At 26.6% G+C, this 25,983-nt stretch overlaps 2 protein-coding genes across 2 annotated transcripts; one reads left to right on the top strand and one right to left on the bottom strand.

Annotated features, from left to right (window-relative positions):
- The first annotated feature begins 1 nt into the window (after position 1).
- Positions 2-14,176, top strand: LOC112593977. Its single transcript, XM_025338563.1, has 13 exons — positions 2-202; positions 5,781-5,879; positions 6,142-6,208; positions 6,670-6,819; positions 6,909-7,120; positions 8,084-8,232; positions 8,294-8,402; positions 8,468-8,626; positions 9,132-9,254; positions 9,322-9,538; positions 9,604-9,885; positions 10,009-10,230; positions 10,315-14,176. The coding sequence occupies exons 3-13, from the start codon at positions 6,142-6,144 to the stop codon at positions 13,491-13,493; spliced, it is 4,869 nt and encodes a 1,622-aa protein (XP_025194348.1). The 5' UTR covers positions 2-202; positions 5,781-5,879; the 3' UTR covers positions 13,494-14,176.
- A 2,895-nt stretch (positions 14,177-17,071) lies between these two features.
- Positions 17,072-20,575, bottom strand: LOC112594016 (SH2B adapter protein 2). The gene is made up of 8 exons (XM_025338606.1): positions 20,042-20,575; positions 19,687-19,954; positions 18,702-18,806; positions 18,460-18,575; positions 18,259-18,374; positions 17,987-18,168; positions 17,279-17,569; positions 17,072-17,211 (listed from the first exon to the last, which is right to left on the bottom strand). Exons 1-8 carry the CDS (start codon positions 20,284-20,286, stop codon positions 17,080-17,082), a joined length of 1,455 nt encoding a protein of 484 aa, XP_025194391.1. The 5' UTR covers positions 20,287-20,575; the 3' UTR covers positions 17,072-17,079.
- Between the last annotated feature and the right edge of the window lie 5,408 nt (positions 20,576-25,983).

Genomic DNA, 25,983 nt, shown 5'->3' with positions numbered 1-25,983 from the left:
GGCAGTGCGCACCTGGGCCGCCCAGTCTGAACGCTGTATTATCCTACAGATCACTTTCACCTCTCGCGATATTGGACCAAGAGCTTTAGCACAGTTAGTGCACGCCACTTGTCGCCACCGCCCGGCATATCAACGGAGAACGCATTATTAAACACAATATCCATCCGAACTGTGATATATGAATTTTTTTTCTTTTTTACACGTAAGTATAAACAGCATTTTTATATTATTTTTAGTCATACTATACTGCCTATGCGTCATATTCGTAAAGGCATAAGCCCCGGTTAAGTTCTGTACGTGGTACGTTTTTAATAATAATATAAAATCTATCAATGTTATGCTTTACTAACAAGTATATAATATATCGTGAACCGTGATTGACAATCGTCTCGACGTACCTGCCTAGCTTACCTGCTTATTTTTTTCTGTTGAAAAATGTTGATTGTCGTGTAATAAAAAAAATGGTTTTGTATTAAAAACGACATCAATGAAAACTTTTAATTTCTTTTAACAAAAATATCAAGTCTAATAAATATATTTATGTACTATGCACCTATTGCATCTATTATGGTTATTTCCCAACGTTATTCAAATAAATAAAAATATTTTGGTTCCACGTCGCTTTTTTTTATTTTTAATACATTTTTACTGTTAATAAAAAATAAGAAAATTTTAAATTATAATTTGGCACGCATACCTAAATAAATGTATAGAATTTTAATGCTCTCAAAATTAAAAGTGTATAGAACAAATAACAACATTTTTCATTTAAAATACTAATTTCTTAATTATACAGTACGATTTTCTTTTATTATCAATTTTACGAAACTCTGAAAACAGTACATTTTGTTTTGCTACTTTTGACATTGCTGTATAATTTACGTAAACAATATAATTGATTTAGAATCCATAAAATATTAATCTTTTTGTAAATAGTTTTATAGGATAGGTTAGTTTTTTTTCAATATAATTTTATCATTAAAATATCTTTATTTTAAGTATCTATTTTTAAAATTAAATCTTCTTAGTAATTATTTAAAAAAATGATATCAATTACCCACTTAATCATTAAACAAGCATATAAATTAGTATAGACATGATCAATTAAGAATAAAAACTACAATGAATAATATAATATTTCACGGCCATAATTAAACACTACGTCAAATTTGTATTATTTTAAGTAAAAATGAAAATTAATTTAACATTACTAAGACTATTAATTTAGTTTTAGTGAGTAATTAAACTATCCTTTTAATTTTCTCAATAATTATAGTAAAGGATAATGGTAAGAAGAATATCAAATTAATTCATTTTAAAAAGGGAAAAACAGTGATCATTGAGATAACGAAATGATTATTAAATTATTGTAAAAATTGAAGATAAACAAAGATATTTACTTTACGTTTCATTTATATTTACAAAAATATTAATAGGTAGTTAACTATTTCTTTTTTGCTTTTTATTATTTTAGAGATTTAAAAATTGAGTAATTATTAGTAATATTTGTTTTATAATTAATGCAAAAATATTATATTTAATTTTAAAATAATTTATAAAATAACAAGCTTTATTTAAAATGTATTTTAAACAATTTTTGTATTATTTATTAGTTATTAGTGCATAATATACCTTTACTCGTTAATATATATAATTAGGTTTACTATTTTAGATGAGATAGTCAATTTTGTCCAAGGTTATAACTAATAATATCCTTAAAAAATACTAGAACTAGAACTCGATTACATTGATAGCATTTTAATGTTCATATTATACATCATGTACAAACAATAATAATCATCTATGTAATAATCAATTAATTTAAAACACTTACCTGCATTTCTGAAAGCCCTTAAATGGACTAATCAATTAATAACCTTAAAAAGTATCTAATTAAATAATAGTAAAAGTACATTATTATATGTGCCATAAATATTAAACCTATATGTATTAGAGAAAATGTTTTATTATAGCTTTTATTGACATAAAAAAATAATATCTTTAGTGCTTATTACTTATATAAACATTACTTAATTGTTAACCGTTTTAAAATTAATAAGTAAATATTATCACTTATAAAAGTACCATTTTATTATAAGTATTGAATAAATATAATTATTTAATTGAATATATTCTTATGTACTTCATATAAGATTTAATTTTACGAGAAGTCTATTCTATTAATCAAAACTATTGATTAAATTAGTTAATATTGGAAAATTTTATAAAATTTATAAAATTTAATGAATTAAATTGCCTCGAATAAATACGTAAAATATCAACAAATTAAATAATAATGTAATAATATATATATATTTTAAATTAGTTTGCGTAATATAAGTGTATTTAATAATCCGGTTTTTAAGTATTACAAATTATCCTAATCTAGGTCTTAACTCTTAAATGGTTTTTTAGTATCTACCTAAAAAAATATTTATCCTTATTTGTATGTATATTAAAATTATATAGTGAAAAAATTATCAATAGTCATATAAATAAGGATGAAACGTTTAAAAAATATATATGACTTATTGTGAAATAGTAATGAAATAATATTATGTTACGCACGTAAACTGTGTCTAACATAAAGATGGGTGACTCAAAATGAAATTCGTATTTACTGTATGTGGACTTGATTTATCTTAGATTTTTCACAAGTTAGTCCAACAATTTAATAAAAATAGAAGTAAATAGTTACGACAAACTAAAAACATTTATTGCATAATGATATTAATTATAAGTATTAGATAACGTAGTCTGAATAATTTATTCACTCAATAAATCTATATTTTTAAACAAATACAATATTTTGAACGTTATTAGTATCTAACTACATTAAACGATCATGATTGCAATTTTAATTATATGAATAAATTTATTCTCTAAGTCGTAGGTACCGTAACTGACATATTATTATACTAACTAAATAAAAGTTAGATTTTTGAATATCATCTAGTTAAAATTGTGTTATTATTAATACCTATTTCAACGATTGGGTAGTTTTTCCCCTCTGCTGAATAGTTTTGTGAAAGTGGACCAGTAGACCAGTTGATGTTGTTCGTTATTTTTCTGTTTGATTCAGATTAGGTAAATAAGCAGTTAACAGCTGTGAAGACTGCTTTAATATTATTCTAGTTTATCTAAGCTTAAAGTGATTTTATTGACGATTAAAATTTAAACATTGATATACATAGTATATGTAAGGCGTGTATTTTCGAGCGTGAAAATAATATGTAGGCATGAGTTGCAATTATAAACAAAATAAATGTCTTGATAAATATTTGTTTATAAAATAATATAAAATTAAAATTAATTATAAAACGGCTCTAATAACAGTTAAGTAGGTTCACATTTTCATGTTTAATTCAATTTTTAAATGTTGCATAAAAACACGTGATTCATGTCACTAATAACTTATGAATTGTACACAGTACACAGTATACATATTTCATATATTGCATTTACCTTATATATATCTATTACAAAACTTTAATAAGATACTTTATTACTGTTATTTGTATTCTTATTCATCACGATTTTCGCATTGTACAAATAATATTATGTATACCTAACACTAACATTGCATTAGTTTATGTTAAGCGAGAATATTTATATTATTTAATAAAATTACATTTTTGGTATTTCATAACACTCATTACGCCTGCATAGTAACTAAATATATGCGTACTATTTTCACTAACAGAACTATTATTGACTAAAAAGTATAACATATTTTATATTATTGTGTGATACTTATATGATGTGTGCATTTCATTTTTTTTAACATCTCTTCCATAATATAGTTCACTTAACGTTATTTTATGTTCTTGAACCAAAGAAGACAGAACTATGATTAGTTAATATATAAACTAAAACACTATACACGTGACTAAAACGCAAGTCATTTATGCAAATGCTCTGTTAATAATATCATTATTATTGCTGACGTCATTTCATAGTGATCACTTAGACGCTCGTTACATGACAATATAATTTTCCACAAAAATATGATTCAAAATTTAAATATAACATAAATTAATTGCAATATAACTAAACTCAAATAAAATCGGAGTACACACTTACTTTACTTACCTATACTTATACTTATTACCAAAAAAAGTATTTGTCAGATGATTTTCTTTCTTTATTAGCATATAAATATTGATTTTTAATGTTAAACTTAATGCACATTAGAGATAGATTTATTTTATAGTTGATGTATGAGTGACATCAATAATTGATATAATATGATCCATTTTATACAGTATAATTGTTGTAGAACAATGCAATATAGCTGTTTACGCATCGTTAAAACTTGTCACTTGAAATCTCTTGAATTTCCGTCTCATTTATATCTTTACCATTTTATTTTACTTTCTGTTCAGTGTTCATAGTAAAAATCGTCTTTGAGAATAAATACTACATAGTATCATTTTTGTTTTATAAAACATAAATTTTAAGTATCTAAGTGTCTTAAACATTTATAGCTTTTATAAGAGTCTATTATAAAAATAGCTTGTGAACAATTGTCGTGATAAAATCTTAAATAATGTATGTGTAATACTATTGTATTTTTTCAATATTTTTGTGATTTAATTTTGCCTACTACTAAATAGTAGATATAATACTGGAATTAATCTATTTTAATTTTTTTACGCTATAAATTATAATATTAAAATATAATATGTCCTTTACAATATTTGAAAGAATGGATTCTTAGAACTAGTAAGTTTTTAATTGAACCAAATAATTATTGTGATATTTAAACATTATCATTTTACGACAGATAGTAAAAGTAGGAACTTTTATTATTTAAATACACTTTAATTATGAAATAAAAATCATTGAAACATAATAGGTAATAATATAATATAATTTAAACATTATTATTATTAATTCACTAATCAACTATATTATAATAGTCACGAATTCATGATTGCCGACAGGTGAATACGATTTTGTGATACGATGCCGATCAATAAATTTCAAAATTCAGATAGTTTTCATAACGTAAAATATTTTATTATTTTCTGGTGGAATAACGATAAAATAAAATGTCTCGTTTAGTTAATAATAATAATAACACATTACACAAATATGTAAATTTTTATAAATCAATATAACATTTAGTGGTGTGATGTCATAATATATTATGTTACACTCGGACACACGGTTGTACCAATAGATGAGTACAATAATGTACGTATTAATGCGGACGTGCCCAATACAAAGAATAACGCACGAAACGACAATACTGTCACAGTAATTAATACCTAATGGTAAAGTGACAACTGTTAAAGTTCCGCTGTAATAAAATAATACATTATAGTCACTGAATTCCTTAGTAAGTCGCCTGTAAGTATCTACCCGCTCATAAAAGTTAAACCCATGTGCGCGCATACGTCTGGAAAGTCTGTGACATAAAAAAATAGTATTGTCGCGACGTCAGTAACGCTATGCGTGCGCGAAAACTATTTCAAAATTAACAAACTATTATATTATTATTTGTCAAACGGGTGAGGTTTCTTTGCGAGACCAGTCAAACCCGATTGCCGGTTTTATATTTGCCGAGAGATGTCCATACGTACTTATGTAATATGGTTTGCGAAGGATTTTTCAACCTCTCTCGAAAAATAAAAAAATTAATATGACATATAATATGTATAATATCGAGAACACCGCCTCGGGCGTTCCACTGCAGACCGCTCTACATTCATACTATAAGCCTACCCACGTGTATACGCACGCACTAATGACAACTTTTATTTTTTATTTCCAAGGGCGCCAACGCAAAAATGTACCTGTATTGCTCGACATAACACATGAAAGAATTGTGAACGAAAAGTGAAAGAAAATTAAAAAAAAAAAAAAAAATAAAGGTTTGTATAATATAATATAATATGTGTGATATATACATTATACATGCTCAGAAATATTGTTCTATCATTACATTATTATCGTTAGTATTTAGTGTAGATAAATGACTAGGTACCTATACTCAAGTGTCGAGTGTTTCAAGAAGGTCGATTTATGAATTATCGGCACACGATCGGAAGGTCGGCTTGAGCCGATGGACTGTCGAAAGCCCTCATATAACCATATTGGTTATACATCAATATAGATTTTTATTTTTTTTTTCAGATGGCTGAAGGACCAAGATTGTCCGTTTTACTTATCGTGTTCCTCGCTATCAACTCGGCATATTCCGGTAAATCAACTTCCGTTTTAGTTTTTTTCTTTTGGAATTATTATTCATGATGTTTTGAAAAGTCGTCAAGTTAGGAAATTACAATGGATAGGTATTATCAAACGATACGAATTATTTAAACAGTTATTTTTCACGATTTTAATTTATTGTTTAAATACTATAATTTACGTAAGTTAATACAAATCAAGTATTTAAAAATTGATTAGATTCCAAACAAAAATGAGATCTACTTAGAGCAACTTTTAAACATATTATGAATAATACAGTTCCATTTTGTTTTTTTAATATTAACTTAGGTGCCCCCAAAAGGCAATTATTCATTTATACGATCGAAATTAATTAATAAAGGGTACTTAAAATCGCATAACAATTAATATGTACCAACCTACGTTGATTCGTTTTATAAAATATTTGATTTAGATTGTTCTTATTCGTACAAACATCTGAATTTATGATTTTAGAAGGCACACAAAAATGCGAGAATACGCCTATGAAACAAATCATTTGCGAGTTCGGAACCGCCAAAGAAATACCCAACTTCGACGCTTGTCTGTGTACACACATCGCAGTTCCGGTTAGCTTGGAATCAGAAAAGGACGACGAAACTTCGGGTAAATATAGAGTAATATGATAAAATTATCGATTATGTGATATCCGCATGAACCGCTCATTTACTTTTACATCATCCATCGTGTGTAAGACTTGACGCCGACGATCAAATCATACAAGCAAACCAATGGCGATCTCAAGTCGTTGGCTGCCATTTCCATGTACGCGGAAGACGTTGCAAAGAAGACAAACCAGATTTGCAATGAAATCGTTGACGCGTTGACTCACTACGATGGCGTACAATTGGATCTAAGGCAATCCGATGTATCCGTAGATAAATCACTCGTTGTGCATTTCTTCAAGGTGAGCTGGTCAATACAAAATATGGCACACCTTACTAATGTTCCGAGCATTCTAGCAAAATTATACCACAGTTTATACCATCATAACTGCGTACACACTGTTATTATTATTATTATTGTTATTATGCGTTTAGGTGGTATTACACGGACGATAATTACCGTCTAAACACGATCGTTTCCTTTTTTTTTTTTTTTTTTTTTAATAGTATTACTATGACGGTCCGTTTTGTGTTTCACATGAGTATAATATGATCACATAATAGATAACTAATATGGTAGCCTTAAACTTGAATTCAACACCACTGTGATGTAATAGTTACAACTTGACGTCCGACCTAATAATAGACATGTTAATTTGACCGTTTACTGACAGCAAAAGATAAATAATTATATCTAGTCCTACGCACACAAGCGACGTTGGATATAATGTTCGTCATTTTTACGCAATGTCGAGAAGTTCAAGGTTACAATAGGAACCGGTCATTCATAATAATAAATAATTTAATACGAAACCAAAACCGAAACGTGAACACTCCGATTGACTGGTGTAATGGAATAGCAGTTATTTCTAGTATGCCCACTGAAGGTATATTATATATGATCGATGTATACAAAGTCATCATATATTGACGAAAGTGCATATTTTCTTTGTAGCGGAAATAATTAATATATTGATCAAGCTAATATTTTTCATCAAAAATATACTTTGGTTCTACCTATAGACCTGCCTATCTATATTAATTAAAATATTTATTTAGATTTAAAAAATAAAACATAAAACGATATGAATGAATATTATTATTTATTACTGCATGCTAGAAATCGAAATTTATAAACTACAATTTTTATTTTATTTTTTATTATTATTTGGATTTGCTTGCTGTTCTTAATTTATATTACATTCTTTTGAATTACGTTTACACCTACTCATTTATTAACAATTTAAAGTTATCATTTTTTTTAGAAATTATCGTCTGAAATTGAAAATAAATTCAAAATAGAATCAACAAATAACTCTTCACAAATATTTAAAAATCCGAAAGAAATCCAACTGGTGCTTCCTCCAAACGCTGCCATACTGACAAAATTTTATGATCTCAAAAAACTTTCCAAGTAAGACAGACAGTAATTTAAACAAGCTCCAAATAAAATGCTATATGTTTTAAAATTTTAGGTATGTAAATTATTTTATAATTGCTACGCATAATCTTGTGGACAATTCTGAACAAGGTTATTCATATCACCCAAGTCGTCTTATGGGAGCCGATGATTTACTCAATGCTGTAAGGAATGTGTAAAATTGACAAATGCATACAATGATTAATTCACAAGTTATTAAACATTTTAGGATTCCTTAATTGATCTTGTAATTGGACTTGGTGTTGACCATTCGTCAATACTTTTATCATTGCCTTCTACTGCAAGTAAGTTTGAGCTCAAGGATCCCACCCGGAATACTCCTCGATCACCAGTAATTGGATTACCAACAACAATTACGCGCCAAAAAGTAAATGAAAATTACAATAATTACGGGAGTGTTTGGTTACAATTGTCACACAAAACAATTATAAAACTAAATTTTTCATAAAAATGTTATTAAATTTAGGTTCAACATTAAATGTATAATTACCAAATAATTTAAAAATCAAACATACCAATTTCATCGCTGTATTATTTTTGTCTATTACTTAAGTTTATTTTATTTAATTTTTTTTGTTTTATTTTTACTCTTAAAATAGTTTAACAGACTTAAGCTTAATATTGAAAAAATAAAAAATATATACATAGATACATTTTACCCAACCACTGCTGTTACAATTATTTACACATATTTATAAATTTAATGTTCTATGATTTTTGATCGTTAAATGATATTAGTAAAATCAAATGTATTAAAAGTTATAAATTGTAACCTTAAATAAAGTCAGAAATTTGTTATATGATAAAAATGCAATTTCACTCTGTCTTCTTTCATTCAACTAAGCATAATGTAAATATTTGACATGTTTTAGATGTGTGAAGAAATGAAAGAAGGTAATTGGACCATCGAAAGAGATGAAGATTTAACAGCACCGTATGCGTTCATGAATCAAACATGGATGTCATTCGACGATAGCGTCAGCGTTTCAATCAAGGCACGCATTATATTAATCTTTAAAAATATTAATGAGTTAAAATTTAAATATTTTTTTTATATTGTAGGGCAAATATATATTGTTACGAGATTTAGCTGGAGCAGTTATTACTGACGTCGAAGCATTGGACTGGAAATTAACATGCTTAAACCAAACAGCAGTAGAACCTTTAAAAGAACTTACAAAAACTTTTACTGAAACTGCAAGGAAATCTAGATCAGCTCAATTATTAAGTTTACAAGAACAATTACAACGGCCGGCTGATCAAGGATTCTATTTTAACAGTACTGCTATAAAATACTATTTAACCTAATAATAAACATATGCTTACTAATGAATTTTATATTAGATGAAATAAGTTATTCGCCATATTATATTGAGAGGGTCGTTACTAGGGACGGCGAAGTTCATGCAATTCGTAAAGATACAAAAACTGAATTTGAATGTTCGCGGCAAGGGTACTTTAGACATCCAAGTGGTTGTAATCGATTTTATCGTTGTGTAAAATTCGATCAAAAATCCAACTATTTTACGGTCTATGAATATGATTGTCCAGATGGTTTGGCATTTGATGAAAAAGTTGAGGTTTGCGTATGGCCTGGATCTTTATCTAATACAGGAGCTTGTCAAGGTAAATATTCTTACAAAGTTCAATGATATTATTTAAATTTGGATGGTTTTTCTATATATGTTTATATGTTTTATAATTTTAAACGTATGAAGATCAATATAGTTGTTTATGTATTGTTTTTAGGTTCAAGTGAAATAGCTCCAGTTCCTCGGAATCAATTTGTCTGTCCACCAACAGAAGGTTATTACGCTGATCCTGAAAACTGTCGGTGGTTTTTCGCTTGTCTTGATCATGCTAAAGATGGCTATACTCCACTTACAGCATACGAATTTAGATGTCCATTTGGATTAGTGTTTGACGAAAAAACATTAAAATGTGACTGGCTTTGGAAAGTGGGATCTTGTGGTTAGTCCAAATAATATTATTTGCATTATTTGTATTATTATTATTACTATTCCATCCTAATATTAATGTTTTATTTTACTTTAGGAATCTCAGGAAAATCATATCATAATTACGGAGAACAATCTTACCAAACAAACCAATTCAACACATTTTACGGAAAAGAATCATCTATTCCTTACTACGGAAACGAACCATCTATTCCTTACTACGGAAAGGAACCATCCATTCCTTACTACGGAAAGTATAATCAAGATCAACCTCAATTTTCATTTGATTCCACTGATACTTATATAGCACCGAGTAAATTCGATTTCCCATATTCTACAACTAGCAAACCTCATTTATTGTATGGATCTACAGAAAATTATGTTACGCCAAGTGCACCTCGGTTTTTATACAGTTCAGCACAATCTTACGCACCACCAAATAGCCCTCAAATTGCATATGGTTCATCAGAAACGTATGTTGACCATAGTAAACCTCAATCATTATATGGATTAACTGGAACCTACGCTTCCACAAAAAGTCCAGAATTTTCATATGGATCTACGGAATCATTTTCCACTACAAGTAAACCACAAATATATTCTAGTCCAAATGTAGGATATTCCAGCACAACCAAACCGCATTTCTTGTTTGAATCTTCAGAATCTTATTCTACTACAAGCAAACCTCAACTCTTTTACAAATCTTCAGAATCGTACTCAACAACAAACCGACCTCAATTCTCGTTTGGCTCTACAGAATCATATTCCACCACAAGCAAACCTCAATTCTCTTATGGACTTTCAGAATCTTATTCTACTACAAGCAAACCTCAATTCTCTTTTGGCCCTTCAGAATCATATTCTACCACAATTAAACCTCAATTCTCTTATGGATCTTCAGAGTCTTATTCTACTACAATTAAACCACAATTCCCATACATTAAAACAGATACTTATGAAAATCCAAATTATCAAAGTAGATTACCTAACTTTGACTTGAATAATTATAGACAATTTGGTGTACTGTATCATCAACAGCGCGGTTCTGAAGTTGAACCACAACATCACACTGGAATTCTTCTTCACCAACAAAATAATTTCCAAAGTATACCAGTAAATAAAAACTACGATTCTCATAAAAATGATGTTCAATATCCACCAATAAAAGATTTTGAAACATATTCTACAACACAAAGACCTTTAAATAAAATACCCAGTTCCAGGCTCTACTCAGAAAGTTCTTTTTCTTCTAATGCTTACTCAAACCCATCAATACCTTTTGAAAATAATGCGTACAAAAATTCTTACTCTATTTTGGGAGGAGTAAATGGATACGATTCCCACAAAGTTAACGAACAATATCAACCTTCATATAACTTTGAAACATATTCAACCACTCTAAAACCCATTGCTAAATTGCCTGATTTACCAAATTACTCAGAATCAAATATTTATTTAAAGCCTACTTCTAAACCATTTGAAGAATATTTGCAAGACATTTCTCATTCAAAATTAAGTGATGAATCCAAATTGCAATATTCTACAAGTAGTTCACCATATTTATCTTCGTCTCCAAGTATTGACATCGATTACCATATTTCTTCAACTACACAAAAACCAACATTACACGACACTAGCTTGCATAAAGAAAAGTTTAAGACTCAATTTAATTTTGAAGATTATCTATCAAGGCTTTCTAGTCACCAATATCCATCTACTACTTCTGTGGTTGATTATACGCCGTCTATTCGTGGAAATAGCTATGATAATAACTTTGCACAAACTTTTTCTACGTATTCATCCACCACTCCAAAACCATCTGTAGTATACTATAGTTCACCGTCGTCAATATTACCAAAAGTGAAAGAATACTCTGAGAGTTATGGTTCATCGTTATCATATCCCGTAACTACTGAAAAATCAGTAGATTACAATTTACCTATTTCTTCAACGTATGCTCCATCAGCGTACAGTCCTTCAGTTAATCCTAGCGTATACACACCAACATTCAAACCAACGGTTGACTATTACACTCCATCGTCTACAGTTGCTAATGATGATTCTGTTTTTGTTGAAGAACTCATTTCAAAATTGTCAAAAACTCCAATTTCAAATACATATTCAACTAGTACTCCTAAACCAAAATACGACAATTATTATTCATCACTACAAGCTGGAGATTATATACCAAATGATTCTTTCAATATTGACGAATACGTATCAAAACTATCTGAATCTATTGAGAATTCTACACCAAAATCATTATACTCGAGCACTTCTCAAAAACCATATGTTGTACCATACAGTTCAAATGACTACTCATCTCGACCACTACCCACTTCAGTTTACTTATCTTCAACTGAAGAGCCTAAGACATTTGATCATGAATCATATTCGGCACTTCCTGTTCAATCAACGACGTGTAAGCCTGAAGCTTCAATAAAAATAACGTCCCCTAAGGTACCATACATTCCATCACTCGAATCTGTCTTTAGTGTAAGACCTCCTTCTACATACACACAAAGACCAGAACCATTGATTGGCTATTCAAGCACGGCTTCTGACTTGATAAATTATTATTATAATATTCATTCATCTTTAGATTCTGCTTATCGTTCACCATTGCCTAGATATTATGCTGCTCCAATGGGAAATTCACTTTACACAAGTAATTACACATTACCCAGAGAATATGAGAAAGACGGTGGGCATCATTTGCATGCAGCTTATCCAGCGTACCCTCTGAAACCAATAATTGTGGAACCAGTTAGTCCAGAACTGAATGCAGAGTTTGAACGATACTATACAGCTGAGATACGACAAAACTTGAAGAGCGAAGAAAACGGAAAAGTGCTCGTAGTCGGTGACAATAGTCCTCTAATTGTAGGTAAATTGGGAGCTCAGTGCGACTGTGCGAAAAAGAAGAAGCCTACGATTGTATCAACAACGACCAGGACTGTAATCGAACACGACGAAGACGATGACGATGAAAAAACATCGGTCGTAAAGGAAGTAGAAACAAAGACCAAAGTAGTATTGGACGAAGTAAAAAAACCCTCAAATAAAAAATTATGTACCCGAGCAGGGTTATTTAGAGATCCGAAACAGTGTAATAAATTCTACTCGTGTAACTGGGACAAGTGGACACAAAATTATGAACTTAGTGAGTTTAAATGTCCAATTCACCTTGCTTTTGACGAAAATCTAAGCGCTTGTAACTGGCCGTCTAAAGGACCGGCGTGCTCACACGATACGCTCATTAATTACTCAAACTAATATTAAATGAAATCGAAGAAACTCAAAAATGCACATAAATTTTCATATGAAACACGTTTCAGTGTTTTCAAAAAACAATATTAACATGTAAACAATGTACACATATATATATATATTTTTTAAGTTATGATAATTGTTCTTGTAGTGTAGGTATTTTCATACATGTTATGAGAAGTACAATAACTTATGTATTTAAATAAGTTAGAAGGTAGGTAGGTATAACAAGCCAATAAAAAGGTTTGATGTATTGAGTTGATTTATTTCCAAATTATCACGCGAGTATACAGTGTACATTTTGTAGTTTTAAATTACAAAATAGTACCTATCTACTTATTCAAATACAGTGTAATATGTTACAATGTGTTATACACGTATTTAAATACCTACCTATGTACCTACCTAATATAGATTAAATACGCTCTACCTACTATAATACTAAACTTTACATTAATCTGTTTTTATTATTTAGTAGGTAGTTGATAAAATACAGTTCTCGAAGGGAAAAGTACCTTAAACTGTTTTGTGTTATTTTCTAAATATTACATATATAATTTAATTGTACACATTTACCGTCAGACTAGCAACAAAAATTATGCAATAACGTTGGAAAGGTTACAATAAACAACCTTATTATTGTTTTTTTTTTTTTAATTTTACAAGTGCAGAAGTAAATCAAAATATTTGTAGATATAAAGTTTAAAATATATAAATAATAAATATTTTATTTTACTTCAATTTATTATTATGTTATATTATGAATTATTATAATATAAATTATGTGTAAATAATAAATAATTTTATCAGCAATAATTATTATTTTTTTTTTTTTCATATACATATGAAAACTTTGTTTTTAATGTGAGCAGCTATAAAAATATACATCTCAATTTTTTCTTGGCCAATATTTTCTGACTGAATTTGTGTAACGGCGTCATCGCCTAATTATTATATGTTGATGTAAATAAAAAATTTCATATATTTTTATTATTTTATTATAAATAGAGACCCGAAAAAACATATCCATGACTTAATTTATTTCCACGAAATTTAGAAAATATACGTTTATATTTTTTTATATTTATGTGATTTCTGAGTATTGAATTACATAATATAAATCTAAACTACTAAATAATGTTGATGACCTATGTACATTTTATACATTGTTTGAACTACATTTATTTCTATCAATTAGATTTATTTCGTTCTTTATTTTACTTGATTTTCTCTTGTTTTTTAGATTCTGAGTGGAGCTAATAATTCTCTAAATAAGGTACTCACTTAATTACTTATAAATTTTTATTATTGAAATGTATCCACAAATATATTTTTATATGAATGATTGAAGTTTAAATTTTGACAACATTGGATATTTACGCATAAAATTACAAATTTTCTTCAAACAATTTTTGTTTTTGTAATTCAAAAAAGTATTGATCATATAAACTTCATACATTTTACAGTAAATATAGTTAAGAGGTACTTACATCATACATGATGACATTTTTAAAATATTTAAATTAATTTTAAGCTATATAAATTTTGAATCTTAGAACTCATATAATTTTACAGTACATTTATAATAGGTATTGACTTACATTTTAATAATAGCAAACTTACTATATTATATTTGTGATTTATTTTAGTTACTATTTTCATATATCTTATTACTTATAGGCTACAGCAATATATTTTATAATATGCCTTAAGGTATATGTTGTTAGCAGGGCGCCCATAGGTAATATGGGGTCAAAATAAAAAAATTTTCGAATGTAAGATAATAAAGATTTAATGTTATTTTTCACATATAAATGTATAGACTATACATGCATGTTTTATTTGTATATATATATATATAGTGTATTAATAATAATTGCCATACGAATAAATAAATAAATAAATAATAATTTTAATAAATATATAAAAAAAATAGAAATTAAATAATATAATTAAATATACTATTCGATATCAGTAAATAAGAACTGTACATTTCTTCGTTTTATTCCAAACATATTAATGACATCCTGAATGAAAGTATCCTTGTTTGCGTTAGGTTAAAATATTTGTAGTACCTATATTGTGTTTGTCATAGATTTACCACAAATTATCTGCGATAAATTATTTTACGTATAGGTTATACGGACTACAGAATATGACTTATCTATGATGTTAATATACGATAACAATGAGTATATTTTTATATTTATTTCATATCTTAAAAGTGATTTCAACAAATAATTTGCCTCGGTAATAAGGTAATATTGTGGTAATATTTTTTTCCAGGGGTGGGGGGAAGTGCCCTGTCATGCCCCCCCCCCCAATGGGCGCCCATGGTTGTTAGAATGTCTCCAATCAAACATTTGTTTTGTTAAATTGTATATCATTGTAATCAAATTTAATACATCCACTATAGAAACTTAATCAATGACAAGATACTATCTATAGGATCTATACTTCAAGCAACTTCTTCCTTTTTTTAAATTGAATCTAGTAAGGTAATAATAAAAATTCATAGCAAATGTTAAAAAATATCATACAAATAAGCGGTTCTCAAAGTGCGCGCCACGGTGCCTTAATGCACAGTAGTATCTTTACAAGTGTGCCGCACTGTGCAGTAATATGCAAGCTCATCTATCTCATTGATGTAATATGTATTAATAAATGTAATCCTAAATCTTAAGAGACTCAATAAATATGTATAAATTAAGTATAAATATAATTAAATAAACATTTTCATATTACCTGTTACAATTTTTGATGGTTTTTATTAATTTTTTTTCTTCTAATAATTAGAAAAAAGCTCCCTGAGAAAATCTTAATTCAAAAAGAGCGCTATAAGTCAAAAAAGTTTGGGAACCGCTGATATACATGATACTTAGTACACCTACCATTGAAATAATATATTAATACATTACTAATTATAAATAATAATCATAATTCATGTTACAAATTACAGTTACTTACTTCTAATTTAATTAATTAAAATAGAACTGTAAATAAAGAGTGAAATATTTTAAACTTTAAAAACATAAACTAAATTATAATCATCAGTAAAAAAAATCAAATGCATATCATTTTAAATTTGTTGACATTTATATATTAATTATCAATAAAAGTATTGATTTCAATAATACACGTTAATGGTAATTACTCAAAATGAAAAAAATAATACAATACAATTTTTTATTTTCATAAGCTACTACTCTTCTTGTTATGAATAAATACATTAAAAGCATGGTAAGGAACCAAATTTGACTAATAATTGCTAACTTATATGTTATAAGAGGCAATTTTAAATTTACAAATATGATTTTAAATTAATTATATTAGTAAATAATGAATAAATAAATCTCTTAACATTTTCAATTGTTAAATAAACTTAATTGATTAAAGAATACTATATTGAATAATTTAACATAAAAATTGAAGTACAATATAAACAAAATCTAACTGAATTTTAAAGCAAAGACAAAAATACACAAACACGAGAAGAAACTCAGCAAAATAATAAGATATATTTTATAACAATAATAATAAATTATTTACATGTTTAATACTGAACAAAATTATACAAATGGGTGTCTCATAACTATCTTAGTGTATACTGGTTATTAACTGCTCTTACAACATTGCCTAATCCTGGTTCAGGTGTTGACCGATTAGTAAAGTCTGTCTGCAAGTCTTTTGTTTTCGTTCTAATAGGAGCTAACATTGTCTTAAACTATAAAAATATAATTTTTAATAATAATTAGTTATGTTAAAACATTTATATCAAGATGTATATATACTTCTCTATATAGTTGAGGTGCTGTAGGTCGAAGTCCATGATCAATACTCTGAGGTATTGGGGCATTTGGATCACGAGTAATAACAATAAAATCAACACTGCTATTACTTGGAAACACGCCATATTTAATAGGAGTATTTACTATATAATCTCTGAGAGTTACATCACCAGGCCCACCATTCTCCAAAGGTATTAAATGTGTTTGAAAATGTTCAAGCATATCTTGTATACTAGTAAATGATAGATGTTGTACTCGACAGTGTCCTTGATCATTTAGTGTCATTCGCAAGTGCTAAGTAAAAAATTTATCATGTATTTTTACAATTTCTAATATATAAATGTGAAATGTATGTTGAAAGTTAATTGTATAGAAAAATTTATTATCATGTTATAGTTCACTCTACTGCAAAATATGTTCTAACAACAGCTAACGTACTAAAACTGCATTCTATAGCATCGGAAAAATTTTAATTTAATTATTCATATGTAGGTACAATTGAACTCTCATTTTATCTTTAGAATTAAGAAAAAAAAATTAATTTAACTAACCAAATTAAAAGAAAACAAAATAATTTTTATTATATATTTAAAAAAAACAAATTAAATTATTATTATTACGTTGTTAGAATCCATATTGCATTCATAATATCACTAATAGAGCGCTATAAGGCTTGATAGTTGGAATATTATATCTACATTTTAATAATACCTTTGGTTTTCCTTTAAAATTAAATGTCAACACATATTCACCCTTTCGGGTTTCAGATTGTCTGACTAGAAACATTCCATGTCCATTAGCGCCCAAGTGTGACACCAAATTAGTAGCATCAGATCGAGCTAACATACCATGAAACCATGGATAAAGGCGAAGAGATGCTGATATATCATTTTCTTTAACAAAAAAAAGTCAATAGTAAAATACATTACTTATACACAAATTAGTAATTTGTTACAACTATTATCATTCTAATTGATACTTACCAATATCATTATTTGCAATAATATCCAAATTATTGGTAGAATTCTGAGGTGAACTTAATGTTTCATTTGAATGTACAGCTGATGAATCTAACACACCATCAATACTGCCAATAATACTATATAAAAAAATTTTATAAATTTCAATCATTGCTTATAAATTATTAAGAAAACAAATATATTCATATCATAATTTATTATCACCTTATATCATCATGTAAACCATCACGTTTACGCATACAATATTTTACAGTTGCAAGCCACTGACGCATTTCTTCAGGACTTAAGGCGTCAATTATATATTCAACATTGTTTTCGTCCTAAATAAACATACACAAGAATGAATAATTTACAAGTAATTTAAAACAAATCAAATAATTAGTTATATATAACATTATATTATATAACACAGTAATACTTATAAATTATAATGCTTAGATAATTACTTTCAATACAAATGTATTAGCATATCGTTCAGGCATTTCAATTTCTTTGGTTTCTCTAGCATCTTGAATCAAAAAACAAAACACTCCATGTTTTGATTTCAAAGACTAAAATTTAAATACACACATAGTTAATAATTTTACAAATAATATTGATTACATAGTATCAGTAGCATACCAAAGTAGACTTTTTTGAGGCAATTGCCTCAAGATCAAAATGGGTGGGTGGTTGAATGGATTATAAACTCAGACTATGGATTTAGTGCAATAAAATTTTATTAATATTTATATTTTGAAGTAAAAAAAAAACTAAAATAGTAATTTGCCTCAGATCTATAAATTGTTCAGCTAACTACTGCATAGTATGTATATCAGTGTTTACCAACTGTCAGGACCAGATTTAGGGGGGGGAGGGCACAAGGCCCTAAAATTTAATTAATAAGAGGGTTCCACAAAACAAGTACCCTAAGCAGTAAGTTTCTTTGTGTTCTTTTTCTGTTCAAGATTTTACAAAAATTCTCTAGTAAGTCCATAGTGTCAATAAGTTTGGGAAAAACTACTATACTAATATAAATAAACACAAATAAATAATAAACATATTATGAGTGGCATGCCGAAATAGGATTTTTTGGAGACAATTCTCTTTAGACCAGTATTTGGGTATTGAGTAGTAGATTTAGTGCAATAAAGTTTTTAATAATAATATTTATACTATATTAAGAAAAAAAATTTAGATTAAAAATTTTGGGTGTATAGGAAGTTAGTCAAATAGTAATTTTCCTCAGGTCTGAAAATTGTTCAACATACTATTTCAGATTATTGTATATTTTAATAAATGATAAAGTAATACAGTAATGTCTTATAGAAATTATTTATATATATATTATATATGTTTTTTAACTAATTTTTTTATAATTAATACTTATTCATATATAAAGACTAATATTATACATTATACTAAGAATAAAAATTGAAAATTATACTATACCTTAGGAGGACAATAAAACTCTAGGGTGTAACCGTCTGTGTTCTTAACCAAAGCAAGTCTTGCTTTTTCCCATTTAGGTTCACCACCATCAAATGTTTCACCCAACCGATAGTTAACTATACCTTCCTTGCGACATTCTACAATAATTTTGGCTAACTTTTTCTTACATTTAATAGGTCTTTGAGACATTATAGATGCAGCATCAAGTTCTACCTCGTCAGAATGCTGTTTGTGGAATAATGGACGAAGAGCTCTAAATGACATTCGTCTACAAAAAAATCATGATAAGTAAATATTTGTAGAATATAAAATGTATGATAGGAGTACATGAGGTAATTCAAAAATTCTAACTTACCTAAAAAAAGGCTTTTTCTTGACAGTGATCATAGACTCTGTATCTGAATCACTGTTACCAGAATCATTGTCTGGCCAATTATATCTATCACACTCACGTTTAAAATGAGCTGCAAATACTTTAATGTAATGACCAAGTACTTCCTGTCGGGTTGATGGTTGAGATGAAAATGATGACACTAGCAGTTCAGCATTGGCCCTGGCTTGCTCATCACATAAATCAATCCAATTATTTGCATGATTCATGATTTACAACTTTAAAATTTCACTAATGGACACACACAACTATAGTATGGGATCGAAATAACAGTGTTTTCTGTTCATCACTAGGTAGTACACATTATTTCTTTTTAAGTTGTTAATAAACATAAACACGTGCTAATTTTAAAAGTAAAATACATGAGAGAAACCTTAGTAAAATATTATTTAAATATTTAATACTCGTCTAAAATTGATTTGTTAAAAGTCTATGCAAGTATATTCAAAATTAATTATGTAAATAAAGTATTGTGTTTTTCAAAATTTTAACATTTTTAAGGAGTGTAAACAACGTGAGTGTGTTTTGGTTATTATCGCTTATCTGATATGACTAATCAATGAAAAATAAGAAATATTGATAAACAGGGTCAATAAATTCAGTGTGTCCTAAAATTTTCCCGCTATTCGGGAATATTTTGAAATGATAGGTAGAATTACAATATAATTACTTCATATATTATATATATTTTATATTTAAATTCCATAACCCTAATGTATTAGGGTACTAACTAGAGATTAAATATATGAAATGCTAATGCTAAGTTATATGTATCTTATAAAGAGCTATTTCTTTAGGTAGGTAGTAAAAATTTGATATTCGAACAGAGACCAGATTAAATTAAAAATATATAAATAAACCAAGTTCAAATTATTTTTATTTTATTTTTACTTTTTATGATTTCACAATATCTAGAAAACACAACTATACCATGCTGAGATGAGAATACCATTACATTCCAAAAATATTATGTTTTTATAATTTCAATAAATAATTTATGAAAACTCTTGGTTAGAGTCTAGAGACCTATTATAGTACCTATTAAAGTTACTATTATTTTATTTTTATTTTTATTTAAAAATAGTATTAATCTTTTAATCTATATATGACTATCAATTAAAGTTATAAAATTAATTAATTAATGCGCTATTTTTAAATCTGATAGACTTGTCTTTACTACAACTTTTCTCTGCTTATTCTAATAATAATTTCATAATTATAAAATTAGGTTAGATATATAAATTATACATTATCAAAAATAGTAAACCATTTTTAAAGCTTTAAAAAAAAAAAAATGCAATAAAATAATAAGTTATTCCTGCAAATTGCAATCCTGTCAATAATCTGCAAATTCACGTAATTTTGAAAAATTTTGTTAAAATTTGAACACTAAATGCTTAAAAATATAAATTGCGCCTAATCATTCTAAATATTTTTTTTTAACTATAATAACAACTTATGTGGGATGACTGGGATGTTATATGAATAATTTTCAAGTTTTTTGACCGAATGAAAATCTTTTATCGATTATATTTATAGAAATAAAAATAAAAAAATTTAAACGTCATAACCATAAATAACTCAAAATATTTAAATTTATCATTTATATAAAATGATTATATAAACAATTGCTGAAAATTTCAAGTAGGTATATCTACGGTTATACGAATTTGAGTTACACAAAATAATTTGTCAAAAACCGTTTTTCCTTAATAATTAATTGTTTTTCCTGATTATTTTAAAAAATAATGAAAATTTAAAATTTTTATCCCTTTAAAGTACAAATTAGATCTAATTTCCTAACAGAAACCACTTTATAAGTTAAAAAGCGATACATTTTTTGGACTACTTATTGTTTATACATAGGAACACACTACACGTCATATTTTTATAAAATCATTATATTCATCACTACTTCAATCAAAATCTAATACATGAAGTAATGTAATGAACATCTGAAAATCGAATAACGACAACAACTAAAATTCATAGCTTATGCGATAGTTATCGTATTACAGCAGTACTCAAACTTTCTTGTTCGCGAAACCCTTATGTTCTTAAACAAATTTATGGAGCCTCTAAAATCAGGAATTTTTATTTGAAACAACAATAGTTCATAAAAAATTATATAAATCTTAAATGATTTGTTTTTTCATTATTTTTTTCTTTAAAATACGAATACATATGTATAAAATATTTAAATAGCACAGTTTGAGAACCGCTGTCGTATAATATACCACTATTGTGTTCAAATTGTTCGATATATTGATTTTTTGATCAACCCATTAAATGTGATATTGTAATAAACACCCATAGTACCTACAGTAATGGCAAGTTTTTTGATTTTTCCGAGAACCATCGATTTATTAAATTATCAACCCGATATATTTATTATTATGGATGACGGGAGATAACACATTATAGTACCGTTGTTTCATAGTTTGGGCGCAGAGTTCAAAAACTTTTTTAATTAAATAAAAACAAAATATTGAGATTTTTATAATGTTATATTTTAGGTACAATACTTTGTCAAATAAACTAATAGATTATAGATAGTTTTCTATACAATTTAACTCCTATTCGCTTTACAAAGAATATTGTACATCTTTCATGTCTTACTGACTATTAAAATACTGTTAGGATTTAATATACCTTTATACATATATATATATCGATGTACAATTTCAGAAGTACTAATTTTTAAAATTTTAGTTAAAAGATTAAATAAAAATCAAATACACTGTGCAAATCACCAAAAAAAGAACTAGAGGATTAGAACTACTATTTTACTGTAAGTACTCGGAATTCTTAATACCTATTATATTAAGTCATTTATAAACCAACACTAGAGATCAGATTCATAGAACACAATAATATTTTTAGGGATTAGTTCCAAACAATTCAATTTTATTTTTAGATACTATGTTAATAAATACTTGATAGTACTTAATAATTCTTGTATGTTTTACTACATGAGAGTTGTATAATATAAATTATATATAACCATATATATTATAAAATCAAATCTATGTTATTTAAATTTTTATTGTTTACTCGATAACAATGAAAATTCTAATAAAATAAATTTTAAATCCCTTGTTTTATTCTATTTATGTTCTTATGATATATCTATCACCCTCAGTGAACTGAAAATATGAAATCTAAAACTGGCTCGTTTGAATGAAAGACCATCAAATAAAAATAATGCATTAAAGCTTTGTAATCCAGTGAATTTTCAAATAATAAAAATATTCACATGTTATTAAAAAGTATATATTCACTGTGAGTATAAACAGCTACTCCAGAAAGATTGTTTTCAAATTTAAAAAGGTTAAAAACTTATTTAAAAAATCTGAAATACTATAAAAGAAATAAGTCATTGGAATCCATACATATATACTTAATTTTAAACAAAGAATTAATAAATAATTATGTACATGGACAGAATAAATGTATTGACTATATTTCATTATAGTCATTTTACTACGGTATGCATAATACATATACCTATCTCCTAAAAAAATCATTGACAAGTTGAAGAAAAAACTCAGAAAATCAGATATTGTTTTACATGAAAAAAAATCTTTGAATACATTATACAACATATATTTTGAAATATATATTTTTGAATGTATTCTCTCCCTCGTCTGTTAAAAATATCTGTGTTCATAAATGGCCTATACTTTATAAACACAATTTTTAATTTATAAAGACATTTTGTTATATTTTAAACTTTAAAAACACGTCCTAATTAAAATATTGAACTATTATATAAGCCATAATAAACTTATTAAACAATAAATATAATCAATCTAATATTAAGTGTTTAGTTGCTTACCTATATACAATTAAATACTTGTAAATTAATATAGTTATTAAATAGAGGTAGGCTCTAAATTATTTAATTAATTAATCAAAATTGATTACTTAAGTTATAAATAAACAATGTGTGGACTGTGTATAATAATATAGCCTTTGATGAGTACATCTGTATTGATTTTAGTTAGGTATAATATATATTAATAAATACATATTAAACACGTCGATATTAATCAATATATAAATATATGTTTATTGTGTAATGTATATATATAGGTAGTAGTTGGTAATATGCCGAAGTTGGTTGGTACCTTTGTTAATTATTATTACTTATTATATAATTGTATTTCTTCTCTGATCAATATACTTTGATGTACTTACCAATACCATTTAGTTTTCTACACATAACTGACATAACTACGAGTGATTCGCTTTTTTTTTTTTACTTGATAAACTTATATTTTTACTTATAATTTATAAATTGGAGTAATCTATAGTTATCCATATAGACTATAGCCAGAAATAATTGTTATTATTTTAGAAGAAGACAGTAATTTAAATTATAATACTCATCTTAAGGACCTATTGGCTATTAATATTATAACAATATTGATTATTAGTTATTTATTATACATAATAATAATAATAATAAATAATAATATACACTCCAAATTCCAAATATTATTTGATAATTATGATAATAAACACATAAATAGATATCACGTAAATAATTCATTATGTATTCAGTGTTATTTGTTTGTGTGAGTAGTGAATTAATAGGTATATTATGTTTGTGTAGGTACCAGATATTATGGTAAATTTTTGTAAACACATCCAGAAAATACAAGATTTAATGTAAATAGTAAGAGGGGATCTAATATAATATGTATCGTTACTCGTTAGGTATGTAGTTTGAGTAGTTCAGTCAGCAACTTTTTCGTACAAATTATGAAAATTTAAAATAAATAAATCATAACAAATTAAAAATAAGATTGCTAGGTTGGCACATTTTTTATTCTAGTTTAACTAAGAACTTTTTAACATTTTTTATTTTTATTATTAATTTACGTATACATTATAAAAATTTGATGTGGGTAAAAAATGTTGTAGACAAAAAGGTAAAAAATATAATTGTAGGTAACAACATTGTATTAAATATGTTTTTTTTATTCAGCTGGTCACACTGACAACTTGATCTTCTAATAATTTTACGTACCATTTAATTTATTATTTTATATAATATATATACTGCTACTACTGCATACAATTTAACTTTGTAGCCACTTGCCGCTGGCCTTGTTAAATACAATTTTTTTTTCTTTTAAATGTGTTCATATTAAAATAATTTTATATTATACAATACTTAAAATTAACTAACTGAATTGAAGAGTTTTGAGGTAATTTATTATTTTTGCATACAATGTATTTTAATTTAATTTAATTAAAAAATAATTATAAGTAGCTTAGTATCACGATTAAAAATAAACAAATTAATTTTGAAATGTAGTAGAGTGACTAGAATACTAATAAATATACCGGTTATTTATAGTATCATGCCATAAATTATATTATACATTTATACCTATGAAATATGAAATATTATAATTTATAACAGTTTAAGATAAATAGACCAAATAAATTCGATAAATCGAAAAATATATCACGAGGAAGATAACGATATATTCCTCCATGGTTAATAGTATACTATTTAATATTTATATAACTACTTAAATAATTACTAATAAAAAAAGGATATATATTTATAATTTAAAAATATATATACATTCATCAGAAAATAATATAGCTAGAGATTCAAAATTGGTGACGTCACTATTTATGATACCTACCTATATCTACCTCCAAGGCAATGACTCAATTATTATTATTTGTTAAGATGCTGTGTGAGAAAATTACTAAATAAATTATGCAATAAATACGATTTAGTTATTATGTAGGTACCTAATTGTATTAAAAATATTTCATTAAATTATCAAATTATCAAAGTAAAAGAATATTCAACCACTACTATAACACTGCAGCAAGTTTATGGTTTTTTTTTTTTTTAATATATTTTTTAGGTTGTACTT

This window comes from Melanaphis sacchari, unplaced genomic scaffold (genome assembly GCF_002803265.2).
Source record: "Melanaphis sacchari strain LSU unplaced genomic scaffold, SCAv2.0 Contig21_pilon_pilon, whole genome shotgun sequence".
NCBI lineage: Eukaryota > Metazoa > Arthropoda > Insecta > Hemiptera > Aphididae > Melanaphis > Melanaphis sacchari.
This window is presented reverse-complemented; position numbering and strand designations above follow the sequence as displayed.

What these genes read in the sequence shown, in the direction of transcription:
- LOC112593977 (XM_025338563.1), top strand. Translation starts at nt 6,142, where the DNA reads ATGGCTGAAGGACCAAGATTGTCCGTTTTACTTATCGTGTTCCTCGCT. An exon ending in CAACAATTACGCGCCAAAAA is followed by an intron (nt 8,627 to 9,131) that starts GTAAATGAAAAT and finishes GACATGTTTTAG; the next exon opens with ATGTGTGAAGAAATGAAAGA. An exon ending in TCAAGGATTCTATTTTAACA is followed by an intron (nt 9,539 to 9,603) that starts GTACTGCTATAA and finishes ATTTTATATTAG; the next exon opens with ATGAAATAAGTTATTCGCCA.
- LOC112594016 (XM_025338606.1), bottom strand. Translation starts at nt 20,286, where the DNA reads ATGAATCATGCAAATAATTGGATTGATTTATGTGATGAGCAAGCCAGG. An exon ending in TATTGCAAATAATGATATTG is followed by an intron (nt 18,169 to 18,258) that starts GTAAGTATCAAT and finishes TTTTTGTTAAAG; the next exon opens with AAAATGATATATCAGCATCT. An exon ending in CACCTCAACTATATAGAGAA is followed by an intron (nt 17,212 to 17,278) that starts GTATATATACAT and finishes ATATTTTTATAG; the next exon opens with TTTAAGACAATGTTAGCTCC.